This window comes from Rhodnius prolixus, unplaced genomic scaffold (assembly GCF_049639745.1).
Source record: "Rhodnius prolixus isolate KJV_2025 unplaced genomic scaffold, Rpr scaffold_3, whole genome shotgun sequence".
Lineage (NCBI taxonomy): Eukaryota > Metazoa > Arthropoda > Insecta > Hemiptera > Reduviidae > Rhodnius > Rhodnius prolixus.
In genome coordinates, this window is record NW_027411603.1 from 15,620,361 (window position 1) to 15,646,569 (window position 26,209).

The window sequence follows — 26,209 nt, forward strand, 5'->3', positions numbered from 1 at the left end:
CGATTTTCGGGCAACCCTAATGAAAGAAATCTAACTCTGAGAAAATTTAAATTTTGTAAATAAGATGACTTTCTTTAGTATCCACAGTTGCCTTAAATCTCCATTGGATAGGAGATCCATTAAAAAAATATTATGTTTGTCGAATCCCTTCAGCATTCCAATATTTATTATATTCATATTTACCTTATTTATTTGAAGCAGGCGTACTGCTGCTTCTTCATAATTCTTAAATTCCGTGCAATGTTCTGAAATAATACTTGAGTACAAATACTTGTCTTGTCACTTAAACAGAAAACATTACTATTTTAAGTAGATTCTTTTTCTTTTTTAATAACTGTACTAACTTTTCACATTTAAGTTTGTTGACTGTAATTAGTGCATTTCATTTTGTAGGCTAATACTTTATAAAGTTAAGAGAGCGGCGCTATTTACAAAATTATATTAGGTTTGTGGAACTTCAGATTCCAGCGGTAACATTCTTACATTGTCTGTTAAGTAGAAATAAATTACAAGAAAAAAAAAAAAAAAGTGGCTGGTTAGTAAACTAACAACGTAAATATTCTATAAAGTTGCGAAAAGGTTTAAAACTTACCTTTGTAAACGTCCGCCCTAGTTCATGCGCCTTGACACACGCACCCACACAAAATCCTTTAGAAAGCTGAAAATCCTTTTCTTTTTCTTTATGTGTGTGTTTTGAATCTTTCGTAAAATCACTGTAGTGTGTACTTTCTTTTTTCCAACTTTCCGCATAATTCTAACTGAAAAAAACTTTTCACATTTTCCTTTTAATGCAGCCTTTTATTTCCCTTTCTATTTTATCTGGTCATCCACAAAGTAATTTGTTTAGTATTTGGACTACCGGCGGCTTAATTTTGGTCTGCAAACTGGTTTGCACCGAACCACCTTCAAGCTTCATAACTTCCTAAATTCCAATTATCTTACAGATCTAAGTACATCTTTTCTTTCCACCGGGTAACATGTCTGTATCTGTCAGAAATTTTTCTTTTGGAGTTGAGTGGGAAAAATAATCTGCGTTTACTTCTTCTTCTGCTGGCCATCCGTCTGAAGACCATTCTCACTGATGTCGAAGTTTATGACGATCTATACACTCTCTTTACTTACTGCTCGAAAGAGATTAATTCCTAAATTAATTAAATCTAGCTTGGGATGTTGTTTACAATTCCAGATGTAAAGTAGATGACAAAACTTTTATTGATTTTAAACGATAAGTGATATGGTCGATCAATCAGTAAATTTTGATTCAGAAATTGGCAGACAAATAACGTATATGTAAATAAATCAAAAACAAAAGGGCGGAAAAGTTGGGAAGAGCTTATGATGTTTTCTGGAGGCCACTGCCCTCTCTACTATTTTTCTTTATGTGTGCAGGAAAAGATAAATTACAACCTAGTAAATCTACATCCTGTTCTCAGTCAAAAGTTATTTATACATCAAGCTGATGGATGTAAAAACGGTTTACTACTCACTCCCTCTGATTATTTCCTTCTTTTGCCAGTAGCTTAAAGATAAGATTTCTTGTTAACGATAAGTTCGCAAGGAAATAATGTTGTATGTCAAAGTCAAGGTAGAGAGAGGTTTATTTTGCTTCTAAAGGGAGAGGAACTGTGTTCAATCTTTAAGACATACTGTCAGCTTTTTTAATCTTCATTGTAAAGGTTCCCGTACGGGAAGGGTATCTTCACCCGATTGGCACACCCCTCAACCGCAACTTCCTTAATATCTTTACCTTGACAGTCCTATACAAGAGAGCCTGCGTGACAAAATATTGCAATAGACGTTCTTTTACCAATGCTATTGGTAACTGTCTCCAAGTTAAGCAGTGTTTGCGTACATATTCATAGAAAAGACATCCGAAAATCCGCGGCGGTAAATTTAATCTTCGGCATCTACGTAGAAGGAGGGATTAGAAGATTTCTGCTTCTCCTGACTTCTCTTTCTCATCTCTTTTTTTCTCATTTAGGGCCTAATTATTAACTAACTAATCAAGCCGCCATATTTGTTTAAGTTGAAGGCACGAATATAGACTAAACAGTACATAATAAATAAACGCGTTATTTTTGAAGTCTTTAAATAATGCATACGTTTAATGCAATCATTGTAAGGTCAGGGAAATCATATGAAACTTTCCTGTCGGCTCCAAGAGAGCGTCAAAAAATGATATAGATTGCACGACTTTCTATAAAAATTTAAGCTTTTCAAATGCCTTTAAAATCTTTTATGGCAATTTTGGCTTAGTATTTAGATTTATTTCTTCGAAACTATGTTGAAGGTGTCGTTTATTTCTTCACCATATGAAGAGAAACTACAGCTCTCAGTTATGCGAGCTTTCGCCCGATCTGTATTGATAATAATTGGTAAAGAAAGGTCGTTTACTAAATAGGGGGGAATATGGATCGCGCCAATTTTTGACAAGATTCAGACTCAGAATCCCAAGCAGCGATTGTTAAATAAGCCCAACTAAAGAATATTTAATTAACAACAGGGAATGCCATATTCATCGGTAATGTTATGAATGGATGTTTCATTCGGCTACCCTAAGCATGAAGCTGATTCAATGATATTGCACATATATCCGTAAAACAATGGAAACACCTATGGAGGAGGCCCTTTTTGATTCCTCTCGTCCATCATTGGGAGACCAGTGGAGACATTTCTGACCCAACGGAAGTCCAAGAGATTATAGTGACATTTATAAAAGTCCGGACCTAGTTCTGGTGCGGAAGGTAAAATGGTAGTTTACGTAATCGATCTATCAGTATCCGAATACCTTAGTGTTAAAAAGGAAGTTTAGGCGAAAATTTACTACATCATTCTTGGGTAAGTTAGGTTCGTAGTTAGCCGAATTCGTCTGGAGCTTATTGCGACATTCTAGTGCGGTATTTCTGCCAAAATTTATTTATATGCAACTGATAGCTCTTTTTAATTTTTACTACCTACAATTCTGCTATAACAGCATGCGCACTAATATATAAATTAATTAAAAGCTACACATATTAACTATGTTTATTAGAAGGGTCTACTGTCACCATTTCAGTCACTCACCGACATATCCACTCACAAACTCCACTCTTAAAAAATAAAAACTATAAAAAATTAAAAGCAACAACTAAAAGTTCAGTATAATTTTTTGAATCTTGTATAGAGCACAATTTTGTAAGATAGATTAGCATTAGATTAAAAAATAAATTGTGGGATAGAATAAAATGTTTTTTAGAAAAGTTAACGAAGAGTTTGTGTAGGACCCTCATATCAGAAGAAGGACAATGATGGTTTACAAAAAAAGTAATGCCTGTAATGCAACAACCAACCGTAGTTCAGACTTTTATGTCAACAAAGAACTGTCACTTTAGATAAAAAAAAAAAAAAGGGTAGGATAATAATCCATTTAAATAAACTTCATTTTACAGTGCTGACTTACGGTATTATCTAAAATCTTTATTAAGCCTCGTTACCTATGAAGAAAATTCAAAAGACTGTGTGTGTGATAGAGAGAGAGAAAGAATATCAAGTTTTGGGGTCAATTAAACGAAATACGTCAACATAAGAAAGTTTCTGATTTGCAAATAGAAATCGGTTTTTATTATTGTTATTTCTGGGCCTCGCTAAATCTTTGACTCGTGACAAGGACGTTCTAATGGACCACATCAATTGATAAAAACTAAATTGTAACTAGATTACCGATATCTTTTTACTTAAGCAAGATAGTTGATGAATAAAAAAATTGAATTAATTTCATGAAAGTGAACACGGTTTTGAAATATTACAACCTCGGCACTATTAGTACATAGTTGTGAAACATAGTTTAATTGAAATAATTCAGTTTTTCGTTTGTAGTTTGTGGAAAATGAGTGTCTTTTTTTTTTTATCCTCTTGAGAGTCACCATAAATTCAAAGCAAAAACTGTTAGGGAAGAGCAAGGTGAGAGAATAAAGGTCATTTTTCATTAGAACCTCTGAATACCATTTGTTGGCTCTGGAGGAACAATGGAGCTAATAGCTCATGCTGACCCTTCCCTAAGCTTAAGCTGGAAAAAGTTAATTCTTTTTCTTTTTGGTCCCTATTTTTATTGAGGAAAATTGTCTCTACGTATTTCCATTTTTCTTTAAAATAATTCACTAAAAGTTTTCTCTCAATGGTGAGCCAGCTGAATAGTCTAACTTGATTAGTTAAATCGATAAATACCAATAACCAATGTTAGGTACTTTTTGCTAATGTGGTCAATGTAGGTAGATAATTTTAGTTTAGAATAATAAGAAATTTCCTCCAACGGACTTAATTTTGTAAAAGTACATTCCCAAAGTATTAGTATTGTTTATTCATTTTTTTCTTCTGCTCCGTAAGCAAGAAATGCAATATTCCCAAATTTTCGATATCGTTCTTAAGAAAAGTACAATGGATCTTTCATTCACAATTGATTCACTAAACATAAATTGAATAAATTAGTCAATCTACGAAAGTCAAATTTCCACGAAGTATCAGGTGTTCTTTGTGTTGATCATTTTCCAATGGAAATCATTTTAATGTAATAACTTCTTTTTACCTTAAACAATCTTCAGTTCGGATAAATTTGTTATTCCTCTTTTAAGGAAGATCAGAGTTGGGTCCTCACTTCATCAATTTGGTCATTAATTGCTGAAAGTATGGAGCTGCAGAAATCTTACAAACTCTAGAGTTTGGCTAGTAGATTCTCTTCTGTAATTAATTATTACACCTATTCCGCTGTTCTGTTCAGACTCAATCCCTTGCATATCGCGCAATCTAACTGTGAGGAGTAAATTTCAAGTTATATCTAGAAGAGAAAAACCTCTGCGGGCACTCTAAAATGGCTCACATACGTGATGACTGCTACATATTACTTCTACCGCCCTTTGTATAATGCTGCTTTTTAATGAGGGAGTGAATATTTGGCCAACTATGTCATAAAACAGATCCTCTTAAATAGCATTGATTCTGAATGTTGCTATATGACTAGTACGAGCCATCACACTCTTCATGAAGACAGTCTGAAGGGAAAAATCTACGGAAAAGAACTCAGACGCCGACAATTTAAAACATTATTCCGTAAACAAGTGGTAACTAATCATATCTTACGGTACCAAAACAAGATTACATACGTACGGATGGTTTTATACTACTTTTCATTATTGATGTTAGGTTTCAAGTTATATTAATCGTATTTAACTAAAATTAGTATACAAATTAATAGTAAGAGATCTTTTTTATAACAAAAAAACTCTTATATCTAATGTTACTGCGACCCATTTGGTCATACGGCATCGAAGTATGGGGATCTACTAAGCGTTCCAACTCACTACGCCTCCAGGCATTACAGTCAAAAATACTTCGAAAACTTCTTAACGCTCCTCACTATCCATAATGACCTCAAAATTCCTTTCATTACAGATCTTGCTAACACTCGTTTCTTCAAATTTCATTCCTCTACAGTAGCTCATCCTAACCCTCTCATAGAACACCTATCTTCCTCCACATTACCAGGTAATCCTCTAAGGAGATTGAAGAGAAGATGGCCTCGTGATCTTCTCTCATCGTGAGAGCAAAGCACGTTACTGGAGTGGCACCACTGGGTGCCTTCTCCAATCATGATTTCCTTTTATTTCTTTTTTCTTTCACCATATTTGCTTGTTGCAACAACTGTTGCAGTGGTAAATTACAATAAAAGATTAAAAAAAAAAAAAAATTATTGAAGTTTTGGTTTAATTAGCTTAATAAATGATTTAAGCTAATAATCAATTTTTTTCTTTGTTACAGAGCGTAACTGTGGATAAAAAAGAAGATCGGGTGAGGTTGGGGGATAATTTCACATTTACCTGCCAGGCTCAGGGTTCATCCAGAATTTCATTCCACTGGTTTAAAGATGGTGCCCCTATTAACGGTTCCATAGCGGTCAGGTAAAATATATTTTTTATATATATGTATATAATTATTGCACTAATAAATAAAAGCACTTTTGCCTTAATTTAATTACAGTTGAATGTTTGATTTGGGGGGTTTAGTATTAGAATCTGTGACTTCAATTTACCATATCAAACAATTTTGTATTCAATTTGGTTAGGCCACCTGGCTATCACCTCATGTCTGCTCAGATGGTTTTTGAAAGCAAATTTCAGTCATCTATTCTTCAATGTATGCAAAAGAATAACGGGTTCTAATTTCTATTTAGGGTTCTTATTATTGTCTAAATTATATTAAGAACATTTAAAAATATGCTTTTGCAGTTATTGTCTGGTGGCTACCAAGAAATAGCTCTATTTCATTGAATAAACTAAAAGTGAATTCGAATTAAAATAAAATATTTTTAACAAAATAAAAAAGAGTTTGATCTTTTATGGTTTTAATACAACATTGATGGCTGGGTAATAGATAAAAATTTATCTGGGCAGAAGGCGCGGAAAAACTGTTATACTGAGATTTTGCTCAACCAAATTTGTTCGTTTTAATTTATTTTTTCTTAAGGTTGAAACCAGCATTAAATATTTTTTCACATTTTTTTTATTGTAGTTTGTGGATAAAGTGTAAGTGTACAATTTAATGCCGATATAAAAAGAACTTGATAGGAATTGGTTTAAGCTATCACAACTGTGATCTAAAGATGTTTAGGCGACCTTAAGTCTCTGTGTATACTGCGCACAGAATGTGGGGTTTTAATTATGTAGTTGTGACAGGTAGTGTGTTTGAGATTGTAGTTTACTTGTGGTTTCGCTACACCCAAATATTTTAGTTAAACAGTTGCATACATCAATTACTACTCCAGGCTCTCTGAGTACTACTGAGGTGACAGTGTTATATGTTTTTGTTCTGGTTTGTGTTGTTTGCTGGTAAATTGTAAGATACGTACGTTTGGTTCCCTGAAGTGCTAATCCACTTTCCCCTTACAAGAACAAAATAAAATTGCCAAAAGCAACTGCTGATATGTATTAATGCGCATTTATTTATACTGAAAGAGAAACTTTTAAGTTTTCTAAAATGCGCGCATGAAAATAAAATATTAGATGATTTCACAATTTAAAAAAATCTTAAGTTTATGGTTATGGGCTTTCTGCTGTAGAAATGGCTTAGTTAAAAATACTACCCGTGCAGGTACGGTTAAGAATAGGCCCTAACAACTCTGTCTATCCTAAGAAGCGACTGATACAGACCCTTTTGCTCTTTGTCCATAATACTGAGGATTCTCTCCCTCTTCTCATCCTTTCCTATTTTCTTATCGTACCTCTTCCAAGTTCTTGTCCCAGCCACTTTCTTTTTTCTATTTATAACCTGGCTCAAGCGTAATCTGCAAACTGAAACAAGCATGGAACCTGGTGCTTAGGGAACGCTAGAACACGTTTGGATTTAGCGCTGCTACCAGTGGTACAATAGAAATGGCTGGCCTATTCGCATGAACGATATTGTCTCTTTTGTGTGGCTAATATTGCTGTGAGCGGATTGGAGGAGTTTTATTGTGGGTTCTTCATAATTAAAAAAAAGAAAGGTACAGTACATTCCCTTGTCCTCGGGCTGCAAGGTCACAGTTATACGGGCTAAAAAGCCAGCGTTCCGAATAAAAGTATAATGAAAATAAAAATTAATTTTCATGTACCTTTGAATCACAAAAGGTTAGATAAAGACGTAGGTACTACATTGTTTAATAAAATAACATTATTCATTTGTTATAATCTTTTATGCTTAAAAAATTAGGATATGTACCTATATATCCATATAAAGTTTGCAGGGCTTAACGTCCAACTACCGATTAGGTATCGTGGACGGGGCGGAAGCTCATATTTTACTACTAAGTTCATTTTCTAACAAATAAAAGCTAGCTACACACGGAATGTGAATATAATGAACGTTCAATGCGCTAAAATTAAAGGATGAGGGAATCCATCCAAAGGTGGGTGGATAGAGTGCTAAAGCCATTAACGATGCAGCCCATGAGATAATAGGGCTTATTGAACCTAGAAAAAGAAATGATTGGTTCGATGAAGAATGCATCTGGGTAACCAGTGAAAAAACAGGGCATATAAATAAATAACTGCAAGAAGAGGGATTTGAGCTTCTAGAGAAGAATACCGTATTAGGAGAAAAGATGAAAAGAAACTGCACAGGAAGAAAAAGAGGCAATGGAAAAATAGGAAAATTTCGAAGTTAGAGCTGCAAAAGGAAAGTAGAAATAGCCAAGTTTCTTTCAGAATATTAATCAGGCAAGAGCACCATTTAAACCAAATGGCACTTCCTGTAGACTGGAGGAGGGGACTATGGCTACGGAGGAAAAAGAAATTCATAATAGATGGGCATGGCACTTCGGAAATCTTTTAAGAGATGAAGCAAGAAATGGAAGCACCCAGCTAGTTATCCCTAATGATGATGAAATGGAGCCCCCTGATGAAGAAGAAATTAGGGTTGCTATTAACAAAGTGAATCTCAACCCAAAACTGTTCAAGTATGGGGCGAAAATTCTATAAAAGACCTGAGGGAACTGTTTCTCGAAAGACTACGGAAGTTATGCCCGATTCCTGGAGAAAAGCAATTATATGTCCTATCTTTAAAAAAGATCAGTAAGAGTGCAATAATTACAGGGGAATATCACTTCTTAATTGTGCATATAAGGTAAAAAAAAAAAAAAGGTAAAGTAATTGCCTATTTTTTCTGGCGGGGCCAACTACCATTTATTAGGTGTCGTGGACGGAGGCGAATAGCAAACGTACTTTACTATTTCTCATTTAACCATTAAATAAAATCCAAGGCCTAAAAACCGGGAATCGAACCCAGTACCACAATGTATATTAGCTTTGGCAGGTCTCGCCTCTTAACCCGCTCGGCTACCGTGGCGCCTTGCATATAAGGTATTTTCCAACGTTTTGTATTCGACTGCTTCCTCACGCTGAGAGAGAGAGATAGGAAGATACCAATGTGGACTTAGAAAAGAAAAATCGACATCAGATCAAATATTCGCACTAAGAATGATATTAGAAAAAGGAAGAGAATATGATCTCCAAATCCACCACCTCTTCATAGATTTCAAGTCAGCTGATGACGAGAAGAACTGTACCACGCCTTGATACAATTAAATATACCCCCGAAACTAGTAAGCTTAATTAAGATAATAATGAAAGACACTGTGTGCACAATGCGTATTAAAGGGTGTTTTTCATCTGAATTTAACAGCAATAAAGGTCTAAGGCAAGGAGATGCTCTGTCCTGCCTACTTTTTAATCTCATTTTAGAATATGTAATGCGTGAGGCATAAATCCCGCTAGCCGGTAATATATTTCACAAGTCCGTCCAGATTTTAGCCTACACAAATGACGTGGATGTAATTCGAAGATCCTTCCAAAATATGGAAGGGACCTTCCTTAATTTGGTTAGAGCGACTGGAAAAGTTTGACTACAAATAAATGCTGCCAAGACCAAGTATTTAAGAGCCAAGGACCTGCAGCTCATCCCTCGCTCGTAACACTTTACAATTATATGATTGAACAAGTTGACTCATTCTTATACCGCGGAACCTTAATCTCTTGGGTTAACGATCTCTCCCTAGTTATAAAAAGAAGGAATATTCTGGCTCTTATGTGCTATTATGGCTTGAGTAAGCGCATGAGGAGGAACCTAATATCAAAAAATATAAATGTGCTTCTCTACAAGATCCTGATCCGACCTGTATTAACATATGGCTCCGAAACTTGGTTAATTTCAAAAAAGATTTTTTTTTTCTTAGACGAATTTTTGGCTCTATTAAAGAGGGCGCAGTTTGGAGAAGAAGAAAGAATCCAGGAACTACTTATCTATTCCAGGAAGCAGACATCGTAAAAGTATTTAAGCTTGGCAGGCTCAGATGGGCTGGCAATGTGGCAAGGAAGTATGAGTTGGAAACACCCAGACAGCTTCTGCAGGAAAATGTACATAGGGTCAGGAGAGTGGGCAGGCCTACCATGGAGAATGATGGGGTAGGCGTGGATGCCAGAAACCTGCTAGGAGTGAGGAATTTGAAGGTTGCTGCAATGGATAGGGTGGACTGGCGGAAGGGGATTGAGGAAGCCAAGGTCCAGTAATAGGCTCTAGCGCCAATACTAGTAGTAGTAGTAATACATGGGATTCGATCTCTTCTCTCACTTACAAATCCACTTTCGTGACTACCATAAAAACTTAGAGATTGATTGATGGTTACTAATCTTCAGTGGGGAATAGCGTATTAATTATGCGAGCTAATGATTATGCTTTTTTCCCTGGAGATGGAACGATATTTTTATATTCCTTGCCACATTGGCTTCGAAGCAGTTCCGTTGCTGTTGCAATTGTAAGATTGATTAAAGGTAGTGCACTGTAACCAGGGCAGTAATCTTTCTCAGCTCAACCTTCGTCGAGTAAAAAGAAGGTGTGAATGGTCTTAGTGAGAGCCTCATCCCTGCCAAAGAACTCCAATAAAGCGTATGCTTTCAAGTAAGCCATTATTCTATTTGCTCCTCTGGCAGTTTCATAAGAGTTCCCAAAAAAAGATTCGAACTGGAGTATACCCAAAATGGGTCTGTTTAAAATGTTTTGTGTTTTAATAAACAAATTAATAATAATGAGGCGCAATCGATAAAAATAATAATAATAATAGAAAAAAAGATTTTCTATAATTCAGTTACATAAAATTATTATTTTTTATGAAGACATAAAACTAAAACAAAAATTAAATGAAAACTGGGTTAAATAATAATTAATGAATAAGTGGCATTTACTGCAAATATGTGAGGTTAATGACAAAGTTACGACAGCGGCATCAACTTAACACGAAAACTTAATTAGATGTTACTTTTAAGTTTTAATAAAATTTTGAAGTTCAGTGAAACTGTTTACTTATCAAACAAGTAATTACTAGAGTTACTTATATTCACCCGCTTATAGAAGTACTCATAGCTTGATGTCGACATTCACAATTAATAACTTATAGCCATTGCTCAAGAGAATAAGAGGTTGCTAACTGTTGCGCAATAAGAGAAGAAATCTGCTGTGAACACTCTCACGACTACTTCTGACAGAATTCACAGGAATTCCTTTAAACTTTAATTTTTACTTTCTCTCACTTCTTACAAGAGAGTATTGCAACTGAATATGCAAACTTTCACTATTGTATCCTTCATCTTTCAAGAAATAGAAGAAAATAAAAATCTATGAAGTCCTCGGATACACTTACAATTATTGCCGGCAATAAGTGAGGAGAGCGAAGTGCCGTTCAAGGAGATATGTTGTAGTTTGTTTCTGGAACACTGGACGCTTTGCAGTTTGTCCAACGCTGTCAAGTCCAGACATTCTATGGAGTTTTCGCTTACATCCAACTGTGTTAGATTCTGTAACATTCTGTCGTGCATTATTTTAAAATAGGGATTACTAGCTGCCGCTGTATTTTTTTTTTTTTTTTTTTTTCTTTTAACAAATAAGCAAGCTACTATGTGATGAAGAGTGACCACTAGAACTTTCGAAAAGTTATTTTTTTTTTTTTTTTTTTTTTTTATGATTTAAGGCGCGTCAACATCTATGGTTATTGGCGCCCGGAGCTTTTTTCAGTGCACTGCCGGCCTCCGGACAGTGTTCTCTCGTTACAGACAACACTGTCCATCACCGGACAGTGAGCTGTAAGAAGCTCCTAGGAAGAGAAAATCTAAGGGTCAGCAGCTGGATTCGAACCCGGGACCTCCGCGTGGGAGTCCAGCTCGCTAACCACTCAGCTAATCCCTTCCCTTTCGAAAAGTTATTAAATTTATTTTCCTTAGTAGTTATTTATTCTTGATTCCGTGGTCTTTGTTTTGGTAATAATTAATAATGAGGAAGATTTGCACCATAAAATTAAGAAAAAAACAATGCAATATACACATTAATCAATTTAATTATAAGAAATATCGACAAAAGGCCAATAAGAAGATGAAGAAGAAAAAAAATATTATACATAATATAATGAGCGGCCCAAAAGAAATGGACTCCTGCATCACAGATTTCGCGAACTTGAGCGAAGTAACAGCCAGTCAATTAGCTTATATTCCCCACCTCTCAGCTAGCCATTCTCCTTCAGTTAGCTAATTGCAAAGTTACTAGTTAGTCGTCTGTATGTTACCGTTAGTGAGTTGGTAGATCTCTCTGGCCAAATAAAAGTAAAACTGAAAGTCTCTGTATATAGTATATCACCGTCCAAGACGATTACATTCTATCTGAGAACAGTCATCAACTGCTAGTCTTTGTACGTACAAATTTACCTGAAACCCCACCAGATTACTCACTGGATAGCAGACAAGTAAGAGAAGCGGAAGCCTGGATACTTAATTAACTACAGGGGTAATATATCTCATCAGCGGTCTTGGTAGCCTCATGTTTCGATTTCATTTTTCAAATAACCTCCACATTTTTAAAAATATTTGTGTTATTCACAGTGTTGACTTAACGAGAGAGCTGCATTGTGGTAAGGGTTCTAGAGGTAGTCCAAATCTTATGACAATAACATGACTGTTAGTTTATTGGTAAAAATGGGATAACGAGTGTAAGAAAACAGGAGAGGCGTTATAGTTATATTCCAATTTGTGAGTTATGGCGGTTAATTCCGTATAATTCACTATAAGGGTCCCATCATTTCTTGTAGTGAAAAATTAAAGATTCTAACGTTGTTTAAGTAGTAGGACACCCTATTAACCCTTCAAATTTGGATTTATTATGTTTACTAGCCAATAACAAAGTAAACATGATAAATCCAAATTTGAAGGGTTAATAGGGTGTCCTACTACTTGTGCAACATTAAAACCTTTAATTTTCCAGGATGTCGGTCTGTCTGTGCAGTTTAGTGAAATTTGATGCAGCCGTTTACGAAAAAAATAATTAAAATAACTTAATAACAATTCTAAAGACTTGATATTCTGGCAATACTTCATTGTATAGAGAAGATGTAAGAGTAAATTAATCTGAAGAAGCACTATAGAGTGGAGTTTAATATAAAAGCTTTTTTGAGAACTTTCTCGAAATTCATTATCCTTGTAAAAAGATTTTTATAAATAAGGGAAAGGGATTTTCTAAAATAATACGAAAAGCTGAAAAGACAATATAGTAAAGTAGCATAACGTTTCCTGTAAAATTCTGTTCACCTCAATAGCTTCAGGCCTATACTAAAAACATTTGTTCCGTTTTTAAACACAAGACAGAAACTCTCAAGGAAGAAAAAAGCAAAGTTTTTAAATAAAAATCCTTTCAATGGTTATCTTTATTTATTCTTTTGCCAGATTGATTAGGATTTAATAGCAAAGTAATTTCATATAATCGTTTTAGCTGTGGGCCAAAAATATATAAATAAAATAAACGATCTTCCCATTTATTGTTTTCAACAACATTCATTTCACCATGAATGAACAAAAGAACAAAGTTGTGCAGCACACACAAGCTCCCCCTCTATAAATACATTCACAAACAATTTATTGTTGAATGTTCTCATGTGAAAAGCAGTTTGTGTTGAAACTTTTCTACCCAACTACTTACTAACCTCCAGAGGAATTTTCCCTTTAGAGGAAGTTCACCTCCAGAGGAAGTGCATCTCCAGAGGAAGTGAACCTCTAGAGGACGCGATTTGATACTAAAAACAGTTTTAAATCTTTTTCTAACATTGATTAATGTTCCGTTTTCGAAGCTGCTTATTAATTGTTTAACAAATAAATTATATTCGTGCGGCGAGTAATATTTTTTACGTTTTATTATTTATTTAGTTTCTGTATCAGTATTTTGGTTTATTTTCATTATTTTTCAATAATTTATTAAAATAAAGACTTTGACTAAAGTGTCAAAAGAAAGTTTTCAATTGGATGAACCATATCTGACGGAGCAAGAACGCCTGAAACAGAAACTAAAAAATTTTATCAAAATTTAAAAACAAAACAAAAATCCCTTCTGATAGAACATAAATCATAATGAGAAAGAAAGTAGGACATTTTTTTAAAAAAAGGAGTGATTGATAAACCAGTTCTCTAACAGCTTTTTTTTTTTTTTCATGTACTAAATTCTGATTCTGCAAGTTCATAGGGATGAGATAGCTGAGTAGTGTCTGTGTAACTCGCCCGATGCTGCAGAAAAATGGAAAGAATCTGTCCGGAAACTTATTTGGATTTTACAGAAACGTAGAACACACTCTCAGAGAATGTTTTAGTCATGAATAACATTCGCAAGATGAGTTATTTTATACCGGCTGGATGAAAAGAACCATAAAGGCAACTCGCACTATTTGAATACACACAGCTGACATATTTCTGTTCGCATGGAAAAAGAAACTGTACAGAAAGTACTAATACTAGGTTCTTGAGAAATTCCCAATCCACAGAATGAAATTTAAGAACTCTTTTAGTAATTTAATAAACGATTTTATTACAACTATCACAAATATAAAAAAGTTAAAGGAAAAGTTAATTGTTGAAGGTTGATCGGTGAGACTTCCTGATAAACTGAAGGAAAATTCACGAAAAACGAACTCATTAAACCAACCTTAACCAAATTCATAAATTTCAAAGTGACGAGAAAATGGAAAAGTATTTACTAATGATATAAAATTGACAATAAAAGCTATAGAGTTTTAAATCACTTTTACATAGATTGCTTTTGTTGAGATTTCATTCTGCTTGTGCTCCTTTCGTTTCAAAATAACAGACTCCATAAAAACAAAAACAACTGAAATATGCATTACCGTAGTTTCATTATTAATTGTTGAAAGTAACGTGACATAATTTGATTCATAAAATGGTGACAAACTTTAAAACTTGGTTAATATTTAGTTACCTAGCTTAACAAAACATAGTTTATTACTTTTTTGACTTGATGGCTTGGAAAAATTAATTGCAGTGCTAATATAAAGCTAAATATCTTAATGTGTAATAAAACTTCTTCTTTATTTTTATTTGCTAGTCAATAAATTCAGCGCATTTCTACTATTAGAATTTATTCTGCAGTGTACACAACTATTTAGAGAAATATACGTACCTCTTAATTACTTTCCGCAACTATTTCCTAAGACAACTATCCCATGGGGTCTGTTGAGTTGGCGAAACGGATGAAGAAGCCAAAAACAAAACAAAAAAGTAGTACTCAGTTTAAGGAAAGTTCCGAACTTTGGTAGGTGGACCACTTTCTTCACCCTTGCATGCCATTGCCGGGGATGTTACAAATAATGTTGGCCTTAACAGGATAATGGCATTATAATGTTTACTTAATCACTGTGGGACGATATGTGCTGCAAAACGAGAAATTTAACGGGAATACGTAATGCTGGGAACGATAAGGTGGAGTACCTTATATTGAGTATTAGTTCTTATTCGCAGTTAACATGTTAAGAATAGAAGCTTTCTTGATAGTTACTGTCTAAAGGAGGCCTATCTATTTTTAAACCATTTTTTACAGTTGACCTTTTGTAATGTTTGATAAGGTAATGTCTGTAGAAATAGGTAGATGAGACTACACTTCTTGATATTACTAGCGAATAATATTGATACCGAAAGAATTGCTTGTTCAAATATGTTTATGTATCCGCAACTCTAAAACTAAAATTTCTGAAAAATCAAATTTGATATTTTGCTTAAGGAGGAAGGCTTTAATAAGGTTTTGGCCAGGCAATCGGAAATTTTTCCTGAATACATTATTGAGTTTTATTTTATAGGATTTCCTGCTATTGTAGTGCCTCTTTTATAATTTTTGATATGAAAATGCCTTATAAAGTGCTAGATGAAACTATACTTCATGACTAGCGTAGATTGTTCATTCGCAGTTCTAAAAGTTTCATTTGTAATTAAGGGGACTTCCGGAAGAGGGGTTTTTAGGCATTCCTGAAATTACTGTTAATGGTATTTACTCACCACTTATATAATATTAATTACAATAAAATGTGAGACTCATTTAATCAACGATGAAAATGAGATGGCCAGAAGTGCCTCTTTATCGAATAATATTTCGTATTTAAGATTTTCTCGCATTCCGCCCCTGTTTATATATTTATTTAATATAGTGATTGAAAACTCAAACCTACAACTTTACCTGGGCATATTTCTCCTGAAATTTTATTATACGTTGTTTCTGTTAGAAGTTGAGTAGATCCCTTCTCAAGTGAGAAGAATTACGAGTAAATATGGGTCAAACGTAGGAGTTAGAACATTGACAATACGTAGTCGCAAGAGTACGTATGTCGTGTGAATATTTCACTAGATTTTTTTCTTGTAATGGTGGGGTTGAATTACCCTCACATATAAAGGACAGTGTTGTAAAGGGTCGTCAGATACCATTGCTGTTTGCATACTATTTTTATTAATATTCTAGTGGAGTCCGCCTTCCTTTTCTTTTACCACTTCACGAAGAAAATATCGTCATATACCACACACTGCAAGCAAGACTTCATTCATAAATCGTATTCCGTCAATTTCCTATTTCGTAAATCAGTGTTTCTATTAATTTCCATAAAATATTAAATCATGAATGCGCGTAATTAGTGGTTTGGGAGGGAGGTGTTTCCACGATTTGATCTCTCCATCCAGGTAGATTTCATCCAAGTCACATTTGGGTTGCTCAGATAATAACAATAAAAAGATCTATTCCAGTAGGGTTAAAAAAGTCTTAAGCTTTCTGGAGAGTCCAAAAAAAAAAGTTCCCCTTTAAATAATAGATTCTGTTTATTTATTAACTTTCGTTTCTTGAAATTTTGAACTCTTCCTGAAACTTCCTTTTTATTTATATTGAGTGGTGACAATAAACTTTATAAAGCGATATATTTTATTAATGTTAAATAAATTATTGTTTAATAACTGTCAACTAAAAAGGTTTATGCAGTTTCACCTACATAAGATCCTGACAAGAGAAAATCTTGCACATTGTATAAGAAAAGTTCTTTCTGTTATAATTAGATCATGTTGGACATTGTTCTATCTTAGAGAGAGGTCCTTTTCACTTTATATGTCCTTAAAACTTATCTTGCCTCTTTTTCCCATCCTGTTTTTCAACGCAGCTCTTATAATTGTGTTGGGTCGTTTATCTTTGGCCTTAACCAACTGTTATTTTTTGCTATATTTTTTCATCTTTAGTCGAAAACTTTTCTCTTTTTTTCCTCAGGACTATAAATTCTTCATTATTACAGAATTATTTATTTATTTAGTTTTTATTATTTAATCTTCATTTTGATATTAATTTAATTTTGGTTGGAAAAACATTTTTAATTTTTTAAGGCAATTTAACCAATGTTAATCGAAACTGGACCACAAATATAAATGAAAAATACTAGCGTAGTATAACTTGTTTTTTCCCCCACAGAAGTGGACAGTAAATATTTACTGAAGGAACCGTAAACAAAATGGCAAACTCTGATAGGGGTTATTTACAAGTTGGAATATCTGACTGACCCGCCAACATTAAACAATTTTTTAAAAATTTTGAATTAACACTCGATAAACCATTTAAGAATTTATATAAATAATTTATAATGCAGTAACCCAGAATGAGATCTTTGGAGTAAAATCACATTTATTTATTTTGTCCTATAAAATATGGCTGGATTGAAGCAATTATTTTCTCAGCAATAATTACTTTGGATTTTCTTGTAATGGATCTGAGAAAAGATGAGTGAAGCACTTTTCTTTCCCCCTTAAACTAGTTTGCTTCTTTCAGTAGTGGTTTTTCTCTATTTTCCGAGTCAATGATTTATCGCTCTACTAGTAGGGCCCATCCAAACGCTGCACAGTGGCTTTAGTAGTGCAGGAAGGAAGCAATAACTTTTGAAATAGGTGGTTCACTTTCTTCCATTTTTCCTACTTGAATTATCAAAGCCTTCCTTGTCTACGGAAGAGTAACTGTTCTTTGTCTGCAGAGACTTGTATTCAAGTGTATTCATTATTATTTTTAACTCTTCGCCCCAACTGCCGATAGAAGGTGTCCTCAGTATCCTAAACTCCTTTGATGCTACGATTCATTTGATAACCTTTTTATCTATTTATTTTTTAATAAAGGCATAACATTTTGTAATATTGTAGAATATGAAAATAATAATATGATAGTTATACTTGGCTTTACTTTGTAAGTTCTTAAATAAATTAAAATATTTTTAAAATGTTCTTGGGACTTCAAAGCTATAAAGTATCTAAAACACTTGTTCCTGAACTGTTCATACTGGTTTTGGACTTTCTTCCATTATCAGAGATTTATTTATCAGTAGATGCAGTGAAAGTGACTTCTACATATTTAGTTTCTTCTTCAATGCTTTCGTTTTTTGTCTTCCGGCTTATTCCATTTCTTTTTAAGGATATTAGTATTGTTGCAATAGCATAAAACTACCGCAAGAACGTTCGAATCGAAAATGTTCTCTTCCGGCTATCGATTGTTGTGTACTAGGCGTAGCTAAGTGACTCTTAGAAGTGGGGAAATATTACTTTATTACCTTCCTCTAGTTAAATTTCCAGGGCATTCTAATATTTGCATGCTAATATTATTAAAGTTTAATATTTTTTACATTCTTTATGATAGTAAAGAAACCTAACTACTACTTATGTAATTACAGAAAACTGAAGCAGTGGGAACGTCCACAAGACTCGTACTTCTATTCATACTTAAGCGTGGAGAAGGCAGATCCGCTGGACGAGGGTGAATTCACATGCCAGGTGATTGACTGGGGAATACAACAGTGTAAGTCTGTCAGATTGTCTGTGATACAGCCGCTACATGTGAATGTTTCCCCAATGAGTGCTACTGTTGTCAAGGTTCGTACAGTTTTCTCCTGAACAGCATCCTGTTCTTTCTTATCCTTCCACCTTCCTATTAAATTATTATTTTTTATTTTCTAATATCTGAGATCTTGGTATTTAATAACAAAGTACAGTTTACCAGCCAAGCATATTGGTAATGGTCAACAAGACGTTTCGGACAATACAGCATATACCCAAGTTCACAGAATTGGCAGTTGGTAGTAAATATTTCGGCCCTAACCTAAGGGTGCTGTACGGTGTTTAGTTTCTATGAAACTATGCTAGTTGCCAATAGTATTGTAGGTCTATTCCCAAAGAGTTTTTATATTTCCTAGTTCTGCGTATTCTAGTTTTTTTTCTCTCCTGAAAAATTCAAAGATGATTATTAGTTCTTGGGTCAGCAAATTCACTCTCATTACCGCCATTTGGCCTTTATTTACAATAGAACATCTGGTCAATTGTGTTGGACTGTTTTGTCGTGAGCACCGTCCAGTTGTAGATCTGTATCAGTAACACTTAAGCTCAGGTCTTCTTCTGATGGATAATTTTAATCACCTGGTTTGGTCAGTAAACGTAATCTGAAGCTACACATTGCACGCAACGTCCTGCATTCTAGATGCCTTAAATATACACCTCTCGTAATTCCTGTTGATGAAAGCTTGGTTCTGAAGAACTGACATAAAGCCACAGCCTCTGCAAAAAGAAAGAAAATCTCTTCGGCGAGCCAAGATTTCGAAGCCATTGGTCGACATATTGTAATGTCATTTATTATATGAGCCCTTGTAATACGATTATAGGTTCGCATGATAAGTACATTATCCTCGGAGTTTATGCATTATTACTCGGAGGTCCACCTCATACAAAAGAGCTAATTTGCTTGGCGGTTAAAAAAAAAAAAAAAATGAGAATATTGTCAGCAGTATTCATCCTTAGCCAAAGATTGAGTGTGCTGATACTTGGGTCGGCAGTAGCATTTTAGAGTTGCCCAGTGCCAGTCCACCTGTTTAGCATATTACCACTAAAGGTTTGCCTACTATCAAACCTATTGCAAACTCCAAACGTGCCCTAGCATTCTCCAGGTGGCGGCATTATTATACGATTTCTTAATCTTTGGCCAAATTGGATTTGTTGTTTTTCCTTCAAAGAAAAATGAAGTGGATATAGTAAACGAATGAAAAATAAGAGAAAGATAACCCTCCAAATTTAAGAACAGTGAGCAAAATTGCCTCTTTTATCCGTATTACTTCAGGCTGAATTCGTTTGACTCATTCTAGCCCGGACCTACCCGGAATTATTATATTTACAATGTATTCAGATGTTGAGATTTACAGGTTCGTAATTTCAAACTGTATAAAATGAACATGTTCTTTTAGTGTAATGAAATCACTCATAAACAACTATTAACAACAGTTGAATTGAATCTTTTCGAAAAGAAATAGTGATTTTCTTTTTCGGTTAATGAAAGCCAATGCTTTTCGTTAAATGTGAAAATTGTAGAAGTGGAAAAAGAAAGAGTGTGAGAAAGGTAAAATGGGCTTTTATCATAATTAATGTTGTAAAACTAATTCACAACCTAATAGATCTTAATGGTAGATTTTCATCATAAGGGATTTGGAAGGTTATCTTTCTCTTATTTTTCATTCATATTATATTTACATATTTCTATGATACTGTTTCAGACCATAGCTCCCCATTAAGCCGTAATTGATCCTCGTTTTGAAGGTGTTTAATGCTTAAGGCCAGTCAAAAAAAGTAGCTAGTCGAACTTGGGCTAGGGATCTTCCACTTATAAATCCCCACTCATATCACTCCCTCAAACTACCTGCACCCCCAAATCTCGTCCTTCCTTCCTTTTTTATTTTATTAATTTTTCAATTATTGTTATCTTTTGGTTTCATATGTGAATGTGAATTAAATAATGGATATAATTAAGAAAGTGTTTGGTTTTATTTGGCCAGAAAAGAATAAATTATTATGGCTGAACTATTTGGGAAATTGTGTAGTAAGAGCGTACCTGGAAAGAGTCTTGAAGTTCTACTTGTACACGTACGTTTTCGTATATGATTGATTACCTTCTAGCGACGTGTTTATAGTGTCCCTTTAGAAAAATAAGTCGTGACACATTTTCATTTTTTAGTATCTATATTTCTGCACCATGAACGATATATATATATTATTGTTATCGGGAAGACGATTGATCCTAACTCTTAAGGTTTCCGTCCGACAACATCCATTGATACCATAGATATTCTGAGCTGTATTACCGAGCTATGGATTATCCCCCTAGCCCCTCTAGGCAATGTGTCAACAACGAATATTGGCCATGAGCTTGCAAACTTGATAAAGCTTCTTACCACTCACTTGGGGGTCCATGTACGAAAGAAAGTTACTTCTAATGTCTCAGATAATATGTAATACATACTTGTTTGTGTATGAGTGATGCATGTTTGCGTCGCTATTCATATGAATGTATCAAACTCTAATGCATGTTTACATCAGCTTTTGTTTATGTATTATACATAATGAGAGAAATTTTATACTTTAAGGTGTTTGCTGCATTAAAAGTCTGGGCATGTGTAAACTAAGGTAAACAACTAATGTAAAACTAAAGTAAACAACTCCTTAATGTTACTTACCTTGAGTTGGCAACTTGGTTACTCGATCTACCCGTTGTTCCAACATGATACTCGTATTTATTCAGTAAACCTCTCACTTTCATATTCAGTTCATTTAACTAAAAAAATATTTTTCATGTAAAGAACAGAATAATATTAATTTAGTGGACTATATTGAAGTTATGGGATGGAAGGTCACTGTATTCTTGGGAAATGAAAACGAAAAGGTTTTATTCTTAATAAAGGAGATCTTTAAGAGTACAAAGGCAGGTAATTTTTCAAAACGAGTAACTTAATTTTCTATTCAAAATTAAATAATAACTTTCTCTAAATTAAAATATGATTAAATTAGCCATCCTTTCAAACTCTAGAGCCTTCTTTTATTACTGTTTACTCTTTTTATAAGGCTCAACTTCAATTCCACGTAAAAAAAAAGTAATAAAACCAGACTAAATTATAGTATAGATACACGTTATAATAATCTCTTAATGATGTAAGGTTTCTCCTTACTTAATTATTATTTGATTTAAACGTTCAGTAAAACGCATAATTAGTGGATAGAAATCATCTAAAAGGGATCGTAGGCCCACAATATTTAGTTGTTCAAGAGTTTAATGGCGTTAACAAATTGAAGATTTCTTTAGAAAAATCAAAAATTATATCTAAAGAAAACTTATTCAAAATCACTTATTTAATGCTAAAACAAGAATCCGTAGAAGTCTGTCTTGCCAAATGATGTGAGATTTCAGTGAAATATTTAAATTATTTGTATTAAATTTTTTTCGTGGTGCATTTCCATCTATTAGGCGCGTTCACAGGTTGTGGATAGTTGAAAGACCTCCAGATGTGTACGTTAGGCTCGCCCCAAGAAAAAGGAAAGAAAAAAAATCCAGGCCAAAATATGCCTTGGCTTAAACGGTAGCTCTTAAGAAGGAGAAGCAGATATAACTAAGCAGTTATTTTATTTTATTTTTTTGATCGCAAAACGGCCCATAAACATGAAAGCTATCACGAAACGCAACATGTTGTTGTCAGAGTTCTTCTACGTTGTAGAGAATCAGTGGTATACATGGATCGAAGTGGGCATATAGCCAAATTCAAAGAGTCTGGAAAATCCACTATAGTTTCCTTCCGTTTTTAGTACTGCATGTTAAAAATAGCCTCCTTAAGACATGATATTTGTTGATAAATCAAGAGCTCCCTAGTATTAAGAAAGATAGTCTAATACTAAGTCAAATAAATCGTGGTTTTTAAGCTAAAGAGAATAGTTTTCTTCCCTAGAATTTCAAGTTAAGTAAGTATCATATCCTTATTTTCTACGATTTAAAGAGTAAAGATGTAAGAAAGTTCATGAAGAAAGTATATTAGTCTTCACTAAACGCCAGTTCTTCTACATTTTCTTCTTCTTGAGTAAATTCGATTGACGAAGCTGTGAGTTAAAAAAAGAAAAATCTAATGGCTGGATTTGGTCTCCAGTTAGAAGTGATCAGATTCGCCGATAAAGAGAAGGAAGGCTTAGGCTGAAAAATGTAGTGAATTGACCAATTTACAGCAACAAAAAATTATAACAACAAAATAAAACAAACTGGGCGAACAGTCTTCAAGATGTTCATGACTCTTAACTTAGGAGCTTATGCGAGAGATTCAAATTAATTGTCAGTATCTGTAATTGTAAACAAAAAATATGAGTCATCAGAATCTAAAACTTTGCTACTACATCAATGCTATCCAAACTATTGTTTCTACATTGATAGAATTGGATTGTTTCCATCGAGAGATGTAGGAGTTGGGGCTGGAGTATCGTGTTCAAACGCGGTAGAGAATAAATATGCTTCATGGATTCCTTTACTACCAACTGGTGTTCAGCCGTTGCCTACCGGCCTGGTGTCTTTCACAATATTATATTGACAATCTGGTGATTTAATGTCTGGGTGACAATTGGCTTTTGTGTATTTTATGAACTATTTGCAAGTTGAACCGAACTGAAAACTTTCCTAGTTCCAAATATTGCCGATTTTTATCTTTGTGTGTATAGTGAGGGTGTTTTTATTATTATTATTTTGTGGATATTACTTTCTAAGTGGTCGAATCTTTTATTGCATTTACCATTTTCAATATTACAATTTTTTCATTCAAGCTAATCGATACGCTTACTTTATAATTACCCTTATCTTTCTTCATATTCTATAAAAATGCCTCATATTTGCATAAGTTCACAAAATTCAGTTCTTTGTTCCGAATGAGTTTATAGTTAAAATAATCGCTTTCAATGAAAAGTCAATTATTATACTTAAAGAAATGTAACAAGATGTCCCAAATATCTGACCAATCAATTGCAGTACTAAATAGATTTAGTGAGAAATAATTTTCACTGCTGAACATTATGCTCAAGTCTTAACTACTGTCAGCGTATTTTCTTTTCGCAATCTTAATTATGCCTGTGCTAACTTTAATTTCTCTTTTACAGGGAAGCAATTTGACCCTGCGATGTTATACAACAAACAAACCAGTAAAGCGGAAACTTGGGTACAATTGGACCAAAAATAAAGCACTGTTCCCCATGGTGCCTGGAGAAAGATTTTGGGAAGATTTATATCCAGATGGAAGCATATTAAAGTTGCACAATATACAAGTTGGTAATTTACATACATAATATTTTATATTGTATTTTTTTTCTTAAAATTGCTTATCTAATGAAAAACAAGCAAAGGATCCCATAGTTCACTCCATTTTATCTGAGTTCTAAGAAATTTTCCCCAAAATTTTGGAATCATGCATGTTTTAAGATATTTATTTAAGATATTAGTTTTTGTTTTTTTATGTCAGGTTTTATTGTTCACATTGGAATGCCAAAATCAGGGTTACTGAGGTAATGAGAAAATTCATCATGTTCAGTAGAGAACAAAAGGTGAAATAATCTTCAAAAGAATCGCTACCAAAATTGGAAAAGAGCTCCGTATGTTCAAAACCAGAATAGTTTAGGTTCTACGATAACTGATGTGGAAAATTCATGATAGGATTGTTCTGTAAATAAATTACCAAAGGGATTTCATTTTAGCATCGGTAAGCAATGAATGCAAACTAACATCTCTTATTGTAAAACCCAGATGATGTTTAAATAAAGCAGATTGAGTTAACTGATGCCGAATTATAAATACAGTGCTTTACATAGAGTGTATATTTGTAGGTATGAATGTAATCGTTAATTCCAGCAGCGTAATTATTTTATCTTTCTTTAATACCAAGTAATGATAAAAAAATTAAAAGTTATTGTAGTTATATAATTTTTTTTTTTTCTTCAGCTGGTCACACACTTTTATTTTTTCATGATTAATATGTCTAGCGTTCTAGGGAGATCAGCTGCTCAAAACTGCCCTTTTGACGACGCCCTTAAGAACAAACTTATTAGATTAAAGATTTCTATCTAAACCTAGTTTCCTTGATTGTATGACGCAACCTATACCTCCATTATTATTATTTTTTTTGCGTGAAAACTGCTAAAATCACTAATGCAATTAAAATTTCCTAATTGCATCCAACATTTTAATTCTACAGTTTTGAACGATCGCATTATTTCCTCTTGATAGAAGGAAATAAAATAAATTATTTATTTCATAAATATTTTAGTGATTTGTTTATTGAAAGAAACGTATTGATTTAATTGAATGGTACAATTATTCCTGTAAATTTGTTTTTTTTTTAAATCGATATTTTCAATTATTAAGTAACAAATGCATAGTTCACCATTTATGGTTATAATTAGAAGAAGAAATTAATTAATAATAAAATTTGCAAAATAATTAAGAGCGTATAACAATAATAAGGCAGACTACAGTGTGTAATTAAGTTTCCTGCTGGGGATTTAACATTTCTCCAGAGTGGAATCGAGGTGGAGAACGGCATTGGGGCGATGATTTAACATTAAAGGAAGTGTACTAGGCCAGCTTTGAGTGGCGGGGGCTACACCCTTCATATTGTTACGCTGCTTTCTCAAATAAATTGGATCTAGCCCTTATTTCGCACTTTATGAAGCACTCTATTCTCATTTTAATATCACTTTCTTTAAATTTAGTTTTCTTTAATATTTTTTAAATCCTAACTTTATGTATTATTTAAATCCTGTTCTATACTACAGAACCCGTAATTGCCATCTGATCCATCCACAGTAACATCTTCATATCCTTGAAACCTGGTTACGAAAATTGACAAAATAGGTTATCGGAGCAAATTCCAACTACATTACCTTCACCCTACATAAAATAATTTATCCAATCTATCTGAACCACATTCCGACCCCTCCGGCAGATAAAGTGCTATATATCTCAGTTTCTACCTTGACGTACTCTTCTGCTGAAAACCGCACGCCCGAATCAAGCAACTGAAACTTAAATTACTCTACAGAATGATCAACAGTCCACACGGCAAACAATTTAAATTGAACTAAAAAAAAAGCACTAATAGTTTATGAATTACTGTGAGTTATTTATCATGTCTTTTTATAAATGTTCTCTTACTTGAAATTGTGTTCTTCCTCATTAGTTATTTAATTCAATAAATTATATTATTAATATTTTGGATTTAGTTCTTTTTAGGAATTCAGCAAACGTTCTTATTTTTCAATTGCTATTTATCCAATTCTTAATCTAAAAGGCAGGCTTTTTATTTTTATTTTTTTTGAAAGTTGTACACCTAATTCATCTTTCCTGTACCTAAAGAGTTTCGGTCTGTACCTAACAATCGGATTATCTGTAAAAAAAAAAAATGGGCTCTCTCTCTGTCTGTTACAGTCCGGAAATGATCTAGATTTCCTCTATATTTCCCGGTAGAACCCTTAAAACGCTAAGTGCTCGCTTCCAAACT

The 26,209-nt window shown here is 33.7% G+C and overlaps 1 protein-coding gene across 16 annotated transcripts in view; it reads left to right on the forward strand.

Annotated features, from left to right (window-relative positions):
* Positions 1-26,209, forward strand: part of LOC141453691 (uncharacterized) — a 298,436-nt gene that overhangs the window by 198,543 nt on the left and 73,684 nt on the right. For all 16 annotated transcript variants that reach the window (XR_012458122.1, XR_012458121.1, XR_012458123.1 and 13 more), the window contains 3 exons: positions 5,791-5,930; positions 18,551-18,749; positions 23,817-23,981. Coding sequence is in view for 12 of the 16 variants with exons in the window: in XM_074127202.1 (XP_073983303.1) it covers positions 5,791-5,930; positions 18,551-18,749; positions 23,817-23,981 (504 nt within the window). In the remaining 4 variants the exon portion in view is untranslated. The remainder of the gene's footprint in view (positions 1-5,790; positions 5,931-18,550; positions 18,750-23,816; positions 23,982-26,209) is intronic.